We start from the raw sequence: 10,799 nt of genomic DNA, 5'->3' as shown, positions 1-10,799 counted from the left end.
ACAGCTTAAGATTGCAATAAATATTTATACTCATTTGAAATTGCCCGAATCTCCTGATTTCCCTGGCGCTTAGCAAGAGGCATTCAAAGCTTGGCCAACATTGACTCCATAGATGAGAAAGCTTCCTGGAGAACATCAACAGGCAAACTTCTATGCTGGATCAAGATGACAACACATGGAGACATAACTCACAAAAAGCCAGAGGCCAAGGCAGGAACATCACCTCAATGTTAACCATGGACACGTATTCATTCCAATGGACAGCAATCAGCCAAACATGTCCATGCGGCGGTGAAGTTGGAAGTCCTGTCTGAAAGCAGGACAGATCCTCCCCGCCCTTTTCACAAGTTCTATTTCCTGTCTTGCTGGAACCTTTTCCCTTCCTTCCTTCCTTCCTTTTCTTCTTGGGAATCCCGATGTCTCAATAGGTAGTTTCTCTGGTGACCTGGCTAGAAAAAGTATGGTTACTAGAGAGGCTGTTGGACTTTCTGTTGAACTTGGTTCTCTTCTTCTTCTTTCGCCACGGCAGGCATACGGAAACGAAGGTGGAGAAGAAGATCTGGCGGAAGTTGGTGGAGACCAGGTTGTAGAGGACCGGGTTGATGGCCGAACTGACGTAGAAGAGGATGTTCGTCAGCATGTAGAAATAGTGGTAGAAGTCGTAAAGGAGGCTGGGAGGAAAGAAAAAAAAAAAAGGGGAAGATAATCTCAGTGGAGGACAACTGAAAAATGTACAAGCGGCTCGCCCTTATTGCAAAGTGTAAACCCCACCCAATTCCAAGAACCACCCAAGAACAGTCAAGCACTGATGAAGTTGCCTGGTTGGGTAATGAAGAGTCAGCAAGAAAACCTCCAAGCTCAGAGAGTTCCAAGGATCTCACAGTCCTCCTCCTCCTCCTCCTCCTCTCCGCAAACCCCATTCCCTTCTAGCCCTGATGATGTCACCAAACATCTGTAAGAAAACCTCCAAAGACACAGAGCACCAAGGACCTTACAGTCCTCCTCCTCCTCCCTCCTCCCTCCCCCTCCCCCTCCTCCTCCTCCTCCTCTCAAACCCCATTCCCTTCTAGCCCTGATGATGTCACCAAACATCTGTAAGAAAACCTCCAAAGACACAGAGCACCAAGGACCTTACAGTCCTCCTCCTCCTCCCTCCTCCCTCCTCCTCCTCCTCCTCCTCCTCCTCCTCTCCGCAAACCCCATTCCCTTCTAGCCCTGATGATGTCACCAAACATCTGTAAGAAAACCTCCAAAGACACAGAGCACCAAGGACCTTACAGTCCTCCTCCTCCTCCCTCCCTCCCTCCTCCTCCTCCTCCTCCTCCTCCTCCTCCTCCTCCTCCTCCTCCTCCTCCTCCTCCTCCTCCTCTCCGCAAACCCCATTCCCTTCTAGCCCTGATGATGTCACCAAACATCTGTAAGAAAACCTCCAAAGACACAGAGCACCAAGGACCTTACAGTCCTCCTCCTCCTCCCTCCTCCTCCTCCTCCTTCTCCTCCTCCTTCTCCTCCTTTCCTCCTCCTTCTCCTCCTCTCCGCAAACCCCATTCCCTTCTAGCCCTGATGATGTCACCAAACATCTGTAAGAAAACCTCCAAAGACACAGAACACCAAGGACCTTACAGTCCTCCTCCTCCTCCCTCCTCCCTCCTCCCTCCTCCTCCTCCTCCTCCTCCTCCTCCTCCCTCCTCCTCCTCCTCCTCCTCCTCCTCCTCCTCCTCCTCCTCCTCCTCCTCCTCCTCCTCTCCGCAAACCCCATTCCCTTCTAGCCCTGAAGATGTTATTAGTTTGGGAAATGAAACTTCTGCACAGAGATGCATAAAATGATTATGGAGTTGAAACAGAGAGAGGGTTCAGAATATTATGAAATATGGAAGAAAATGTTCTCAAAAATAGAAATCAGAACAAGAAGTGTTTAACTTAATATTGGTGAAACTTAAAGTAACTGAACAACATTACATAAAGAGACGTAAATATAAGCGAATATAAATGTGTAGATAAGAACAATGAATATTATAATATGTTGGAGTAACACGATTAGTAACGCAACTATCATTAAGTGCTGTACCTAAGAATTCTTGATGAATGTATCTTGCCTTTTTATGTACACTGAGAGCATATGCACCAAGACAAATTCCTTGTGTGTCCAACCACATTTCACCAATAAAAATTCTATTCTATTCTATTCTATGACTATCATTAAATGTTGTACCTTATGATTCTTGACGAATGTATCTTTTCTTTTATGTACACTGAGAGTATATGCACCAAGACAAATTCCTTGTGTGTCCAATCACACTTGGCCAATAAAGAATTCTATTCTATTCTATTCTATTCTATTCTATTCTATTCTATTCTATTCTATTCTATTCTATTCTATTCTATTCTAAACTTACTACTGAGTAGTAAATAGAAATGATAGAATAGAGAACTACAAAAGCAAAATACGTAAGTCAATACGAAATGCTGTAAAATTACCATTAATGTTATGTAATGTTTAATACATTATGTCTTGTCACGTCTTGTTTTTATACAGGTGTGATTGTTTTTTGTGTTGTTTTTAAAGACAAACTGCTTAATAAAAATTATTTTTTTAAAAAAATAAAAAAAGAAACTTCTGAAAGAAAACAACCAAGCTCAGAGACCACCAAGGACCCAACTGATATATCTTCAAACTGCACCAGAACTTTAAAAGTCCCATTGCCTACTACTGTAAAAAGGATACTTATTTTAGAATAGAATAAAATAACAAGAGTTAGAAGGGACCTTGGAGGTCTTCTAATCCAGCCCCCTGCTCAGGCAGGAAGCTCGATACCACTTCAGACAAACGGTTGTTCAACGTCTTCTTAAAAACTTCCAGTGTTGGAGCATTCACAATTTCTGGAGATAAGTTGTTCCACTGATTAATTGTTCTCACTGCCAGGAAATTTCCCCTTAGTTCTAGGTTGCTTTTTTCCTTGATTAGTTTCCATCATTGATACTCACTAGCAAAAGAGGAATCTACAGAGGACATTCAAGAAATTTTGAGAGAAAAGTCTAGACCAGGGGTGTCCAAACTTGGTCCCTTTAAGACTTGTGGACTTCAATTCCCAGAGTTCCTCAGCCAGCTTTGCTGGCTGAGGGACTCTGGGAGTTGAAGTCCACAAGTCTTAAAGGGACCAAGTTTGGACACCCCTGGTCTAGACCAATGATGGCTAACCTTTTTGCCATCAAGTGCCAAAAGCAAGGGGAGCGCAGGGGGAGGGTGTCACGTGTGTGAGTGCCCACACCCATAATTCTATGTGCCCAGCCCCCCATGCATGCATGTGCCCCCCGCGTCCCAGAAAGCCTCTGGATCCTGGGCAGGGTGAAAAAACAGGCCTTCCGGTCCCACAGGAAGTTGGCAAACAAGCCATTTCCACCTTCAGAGGGCCATTTTCGCCCTCCCCAGGCTCCTAGAGAGGCTCTGGAGCCTGAGGAGAGCAAAAAACGGGCCTTCCCCACCACCCCTCAGACCCTCTAGATGCAGGAAACAGCTTGTTTCCCTACTTCCAGGTGGCCCAGAAGGCCCGAAAATCAGCTGGCCGGACCTGAGCTTGCGTGCCCACCGATATGGCTCCGCGTGCCACCTGGTTCGCCCTCACAGGTTTAGACCTTTTGCCTGCTTATCTCTGCAAAACAACGATAGGAATCAAATTACTTACTCTGACCACTGATCTTCTGAGATGTAGCAGTACATAAGCCGCCGCACATGGTATGGAAGCCAGCACACCACAAAGGCAATCACAACGGCACCTGAAATGGAGAGTGAAGGAATAATGAAGTTAGCTACTCATTTTGTAAGGTTAAAAAAATAAAAGGCAAAGGGAAGCCAGTTGTGTCCAACTACAGCTGGGCGGTGCTGATCTCTGTTTCCTAGCCAAAGGAGCCAGCATTATCCAAAGACATTTCCTGGGTCATGTGACCATCGTAACTATAAGCCAAGATGGAATGCTGTTACTTTCTCACCAAAGCGGAACCTATTTATCTACTTGCATTTGCATGCTTTCAAACTGCTAGGTGGGCAGGAGCTGGAGCAGAGAACGGGAACTCGTCCCATCATGCAGTACTTGGGCCTTGAACTGCCCACCTTTTGGTCAGCAGCTCAGTGTCTTGACCGCTAGGCCGCCATGCTCATTCTGTATCTAATCCACAGTGTTTATACTGCAATCATTCAATCTGATTTTCCTTCTTATCAGCATACAGATAGTCCTCGATTTACGACCACAAACTGAATCCAAAATGTTTGATGCTAAGTGAGACATTTGTTAGGTGAGTTCTGCCCCGTTTTACAGTTTCTCTTGATCATGGTTGTTCAGTGAACCGCTGCAGTTGTCAAGTTGGTCATACGGCTGTGGAGTGAATCTGGCTTCCCCATTGACTTTGCTTGTCAGAAGGTTGCAAAAGGGGGAATCACATGACCCCCAGGGAACTGCAGCCGTCATAAATATGAGTCAGATGCCAAGCGTCTGAATTTTGATGATGTGGCCAGTGGTCGTAAGTGTGAAAAACATTCTTGAGTCACTTTTTTTTTTAGTGCTGTTGATCACTGAACAAACTGCTCTAAATTGAGGATTATCTTTAATTGTTTTTTTTTTTACCGGTATCATTTTATGACTGAAGGTTATCTGCTCAACGGGAGTTCAGTCCATGTCAAGGGGAAAGTGGAAAACAATCGGAAGACACCATGAAGCCTGTGTTTTTATTTTATTTTATTTTATTTTCAATGTATGTTGTGACCCAGGACCAAGTAGTTAATATCAGACACAGTAAGTCCTAAACAAACATATTTTATTAGAACAGATGAGAATTACTTCATTCTCAGCTTAGTCCAAATTAATTCCAAAAAAGTCCTTTCGCCTTATCACAAACCTTTGTCTTCTTTAGCACCCTGCCAAAGGCTTTTCTTGGCAAGAACCTCTCGAAGTTCAGAAACAAGAGACAAGAAACAATTGTAGCAACGTTGCTTTCCTACAAAGCACCCAAGAGCTGTTGCTGCTCTTTTAAGCCTTATGGGAGGGCCCAATCATCTTCTGGCCTTACTCCTGAGTCGTCCTTTTTGCTTTAGCTGCTCTTGCCTTTTGGCAGTTCTTCACATGCGTGCATTAGGAACAGGGTCCTCCTGTTCCTCTGCCTCTCTGCTGTCTGCCTCTGGAGTCTGCACATCACTCCCATATGGCCCTGGCTCCATCTCTGCCTCTGATGCAGAAGCTCGTTCGGGCCTTCTTCTGACTCTAGAACAGGCCCATTGTCCTCCCCAGCCTCCTCACTGTCCGACTCCACTGCCAGCTCCGCGGGCTGCTGGCAGACCACAACAATGGGTGAACAATGCATCACTAATCTTCTAAATCGTGTACATGTCAGGAGCAATGGTCTCACTTCAGTGAGGCATTTGAACAATTTCTGCAATTATTTATTTAGTTTATGAAGGGAACATGACAGAAGAGTAGCAAATATAAACTGTATACACAGTCTATGTAATTAGAATAGAATTGAGCTGGAAGGGACCTTGGAGGTCTTCTAGTCCAGCCCCCTGCTCAAGCACCAAGTGCCGAAATGGGAGCATGCACGTGGGGGAGCACCAGAAATTGGAAGAGCAGTTCCCGGGCGTGCATGCGTACGCCAGGAAGCTGAGCTTCTGATTTCCGGTGCGCAGAAAGAATGTGGATTACTCCAAAACATCTCACCTGGTCTGTGTGCACATGCGTGCACGAAGACCAGCTGGCCAGTGCGCATATGCACACCAGAACCCGGAAGAGCAATGGATGATGGCTGGCATGCCCAGAGAGATGGCTCTGCATGCCACTTACAGCACATGTGCCATATGTTCACCATCATTGCCCTACACCATTTCAGACAAGGGACTGTATAGTCTCTTATTTATATATTTATTTAAATATTTACAGATCCCTCACATCCAGGACATAAACTGTTTCAACTCCTACCTTCAAAACGACGCTATAGAGCACTGCACACCAGAACAACTAGACACAAAAACAGTTTTTTTCCCGAAGGCCATCACTCTGCTAAACAAATAATTCCCTCAACACTGTCAAACTATTTACTAAATCTGCACTACTATTAATCGTCTCATTGTTCCCATCACCCATCTCTTTCCACTTATGACTGTATGACTATAACTTGTTGCTGGCAATCCTTATGATTTATATTGATATATTGATCATCAATTGTGTTGTAAATGTTGTACCTTGATGAACGTATCTTTTCTTTTATGTCCACTGAGAGCATATGCACCAAAGACAAATTCCTTGTGTGTCCAATCACACTTGGCCAATAAAAAATTCTATTCTCTTCTATTCTATTCCCTTCTTAAAAATCTCCACGATATCTGGAGGCAAGTCGTTCCACTGATTAATTGTTCTCCCCGTCAGAAAATTTCCCCTTAGTTCTAGGTTGGATCTCTTCCTTCAATTATAGTCGTAATTCAAGGACTACCTTTAATCCAGGGGTTCCCTGCTTTAATTTTTTTGAATCAGACTACCTGCAGTTGTCAGGTCTGCCAGGCTTGGCTTGGTGCTTCACAGGCATCTTGCCATCAAAGTCTAGGAGGGGAGGAGGGAAGCATAGATGGGCAATAAAGCTGTGTGCGTACGTGATGGACAATAGGGAGGTGGGGGGAAATGACAGGTGGTAAAGACCAGAGACGTTTGGAATCAGTTTGTGCCAGCATCCAAGGCTGGGCACCCTGAGAAAGAATGTGGATTACTCCAAAACATCTCAGCGTTCTCAAAACACTTTGGCGAGTTTCGATTGGCTGAAGACAGACTGGTCACGGATGTAAGATTAGGATGTGGGGAAACCTTTCTGTATCTTTTGAGCATGGGAAGCCCAGAGTTTGCCTGACTTTACTGTAGCCCAAGATTTTTTTGTAAAAGAACCAAATGGAGTCGAGGGTCTTTCTTTCCCAAAGGATCAGATCGGGGCAGGTCTGACAGTAGTCTTAAGTGAACCACTGCAGTTTTTAAGTGAATCAGCCCATTATTAAATAACTCTGGCTTCTCCCATTGACTCTGATTGTCAGAAGCTGGCTGGGAAGGTCGCAAATGGCAATCATGTGTCCTGAGGATGCTGCAACCATCGTAAATAGATGCTGATTGTCAAACACCCACATTTTTATTATGTGACCACTGGCATGCTGCAATGGTTGTAAGTGCAAGGAACAGTCATAAGTCTCGTTTTCAGTACTGTTGTAACTTCGAAGAGTCACTAAATGAATGGTCATATGTTGAGGACTGTATAATCATAATGATGATATTTTAGCCCTGTAATTTACCAGTCCCTGGGACACTTTCTTGTTTGCTTTTAACTTCCCCGTCTAGTCTAGAATCTTAGGATTTTCTGGTTGATTCCCATCTAAGCCAGACTCTAATGTGACTCTATTCAGTCTCTTATTCAATTCTTTATCAGATGCTGCCAATCGTAATTCTTTTCTGTTGGCAAAAACTGTTGGTATTTGGCACGAACCTCTTATTCCACCACTTGGAATACAAGCTGGTGACTTGTTTCTCTACTGAAGTGTGAAACTTGCCAGAATTGCAGCTCCTGATTTCAATTATTCAACTTCAAATGGCACAGCGCCTCGAAAAAGCCATCTCTCTATTTGAATTTTAACCAGCTTTTTTTTTTTTTTGCTCGGGGACATTGTCAACGCTCTCAATCCTGCCTTAGCCAGATTTGAAGAAAGAATGATGTTTGGGTCATGTTCCAATGACTTCATTAAGGTTGACAGGTCTGGGCTGTAGCTCCTGAAATGGCCACTTGGTGGCAGCAAAGAGATATAAACCGTCTAACCCTCTGCTGCCATCTGGTGGTCACCTGGAATTGTGCAGCAATTAGTCTGGTACAATTAGTCCTCGACAAATGGCCATTACGGCCATATACCATGAGGATTGTGAAATTTTATGATATTTTTGTGGTGGTCATTAAGTGAATGTGATATTCATTAAGTGAACCGATGGCTTGTTATAGACTCTGTTTGCACTTAAACGGATTGTCAGACCTGCCCCAGTCGGCCCCTCAGGAAAGCAACACTCTTGAATCCATTGAGTCAAATGAAAAGAACTTTTCCTGAGAGGAATTGGGTGAAGTCAAGTCAGGTGAAATCTGATGTCCCCAAAGAAAGCACAAAATAATTCTTTCAGTTTCCCAATCCCAACACACACACCCCGTCTAGTCCACCGGCAGCTGATGTGATACCAATAGCACTTAGACTTATTCACCACTTCACAGTGCTTCACAGCCCTCTCTAAGCAGTTTACAGAGTCAGCCTATTGCCCCCTGACAATCTGGGCCCTCATTTTACCTCAGACCTCAGAAGGATGAAAGGTTAAATCAACCTTGAGACTGATGAGGTTCGAACTGCCAAACTGCAGTCAGCCGGCAGTCAGCAGAAGTAGCCTGCAGCACTGCACTCTAATCACTGTGCCACCACAACTCATAATAAATACATAAAATTATCTATCTATCTATCTATCTATCTATCTATCTATCTATCTATCTATCTATCTATCTATCTATCTATCTATCTATCTATCATCTATCTATCTATCTATCTATCTATCTATCTATCTATCTATCTATCTATCTCAGGGGTGAAATGCTACCGGTTCGGGCTTAAAAAAGTAAAAAAAAAGGTTCCAACAATCAGCTGTAACAATCACCTGTGCCATGTGATCATCGGAACCTTTTTAAAAAACTTTTTAAAAGCATTTTTTTACTACCTATTTGCCTGAACCAGTAGTAAAAAAATGCTTTAAAAAAGTAAAAAAAAGAAGTTCCGATAATCGCAAGGCACAGCTGATTGTCACAGCTGATCGTTAAAACCTTTTTAAAAAAATTTTTTTAGTTAAAAAAATGCTAAAAAAGTTTTAAAAAGTTGGCCATACCCACCCAGTCACATAACCCCCACCAAGCCACACCCACAGACTGGTAAGGAAAACTTTGGAATTGCACCATGGAGATCTATCTATCTATCTATCTATCTATCTATCTATCTATCTATCTATCTATCTATCTATCTATCTATCTATCTATCTCCGTGGTGCAATTCCAAAGTTTTCCTTACCATATATATGTGTATGTGTGTGTGTGTGTAGGTCTTGGCGTATTCGGGTCTTTTCCCATGTAAGGTTGAAAGTATCTAGGCGATGTTTTGACGAGGTCCCACTCATCATTTTCAGGCTGGTGCTTTCGGCTTTGTGCTTGCGCGAGCAAAGTGTGGTCGGAGCTGCCGTCTCTCTATAAATACTGGTGGGGAGGTGTAGAGTGCTGGCTTTGTTACTGTAAGCGGGTTGGTTGGCCGTGTTGTTACATCTTGATTGGTTGATAGAGTTGATGTTTGCAGATTGGTCAGCTGTTTCGCAGCATCCTGTGTGGGTGTGGTCCTAGTTGTGTGCCCATTAGTCTTAACGACCTGGGTTATGGGCTGTGCTGCAACATCCTGAGCTCTAGTGCTGTGACATCCTGAATACTGTGCTGCAACATCCTGTGTGGGTGTGGTCCTAGCTGTGTGCCGCGTGTGTGTGTGTAAAATTCCAACATATATTATGATTTCCGTGACAGACAAAGGAATAGGTCTCTCTGTAAAACAAACTGAATTTTATAACAATTGCTAAATTTTGAATCAGGATGGAGAAATTATGAATTGACCTTGTTCAATCTAATCTCGGTTTTTTTGCATTTGTTATTATGTCTTTCACATTTCCTCTCTCAGAAGACAGAACTGGATGGCTTAGATGAGGCTTTCCCCCCCTGCTTATTTATGCTCTCTGATATTATTAGGCACAATCGTATATTTTATTCACTCATCTATCTAGCCATGTCTCAGTAAATGAGTAATCAATTAACAAGGTCTTTATGTTAATTTGTAATATTCTATGCAATCCCTGCTATCAACACTTCGTAACTAGAGGAAGCTGTGCCATTGGCTGTACCTTAAATAAATTTGGAGATCCAGAAAGAGTGACAGTTCAAAGAAGAGCAAGAATTCGGTGACCTTGGATATATTATTTGAACAATAACTATGCAGGCAGTACTGAGAATTATGTTACCGCCTTTTTCTTTTAGGCATCTTAACGTAATTTCATTAATAAATTAATAATACATGGTTGTATTCCAATTTTTTAAATAAATGTGCAGCTCTTTGAATTTTATGATGTATTTGTTTGCTTAGAAAATGTGTGTAATGATGCATATTCTATTGGAAAATGGGTGCAAACTCTGTATTTTTGGGAAAACTACATATACAGTTCACGATTGCATTTTGTAGAAAAAAATCCATAAGGATTGTTATGCCTTTTTAAAAACCAAGCAATGGTCAAATGGTAATTCATCTCTCTCTCTCTCTCTCTCTCTCTCTCTCTCTCATCTATCTATCTATCTATCTATCTATCTATCTATCTATCTATCTATCTATCTATCTATCTATCTATCATCCATTATCTATCTATCTATCTATCTATCTATCTATCTATCTATCTATCTATCTATCTATCTATCTATCTATCTATCTATCTTCTATCTATCTATCTATCTATCTATCTATCTATCTATCTATCTATCTATCTATCTATCTATCTATCTATCTATCTATCTATCTATCTATCTATCATCTATCTATTATCTATCTATCTATCTATCTATCTATCTATCTATCTATCTATCTATCTATCTATCTATCTATCTATCTATCTATCTATCTATCTATCTATCTATCTATCATCTATCTCTCTCTCTCTCTCTCTCTCTCTCTCTCTCTCTCT

At 42.4% G+C, this 10,799-nt stretch overlaps 1 protein-coding gene across 1 annotated transcript in view; it reads right to left on the bottom strand.

The window, feature by feature from the left end:
* Positions 1-421: 421 nt before the first annotated feature.
* Positions 422-10,799, bottom strand: part of NTSR1 (neurotensin receptor 1) — a 231,425-nt gene continuing 221,047 nt past the window's right edge. Inside the window, exons 3-4 of the mRNA XM_058178373.1 lie at positions 3,684-3,774; positions 422-671 (exon numbers count right to left, since the gene is read on the bottom strand). Of these exons, the coding sequence (XP_058034356.1) occupies positions 422-671; positions 3,684-3,774 (341 nt within the window). The remainder of the gene's footprint in view (positions 672-3,683; positions 3,775-10,799) is intronic.

Source organism: Ahaetulla prasina, chromosome 3 (genome assembly GCF_028640845.1).
Source record: "Ahaetulla prasina isolate Xishuangbanna chromosome 3, ASM2864084v1, whole genome shotgun sequence".
NCBI classification, from domain to species: Eukaryota; Metazoa; Chordata; class Lepidosauria; order Squamata; family Colubridae; genus Ahaetulla; species Ahaetulla prasina.
This window is presented reverse-complemented; position numbering and strand designations above follow the sequence as displayed.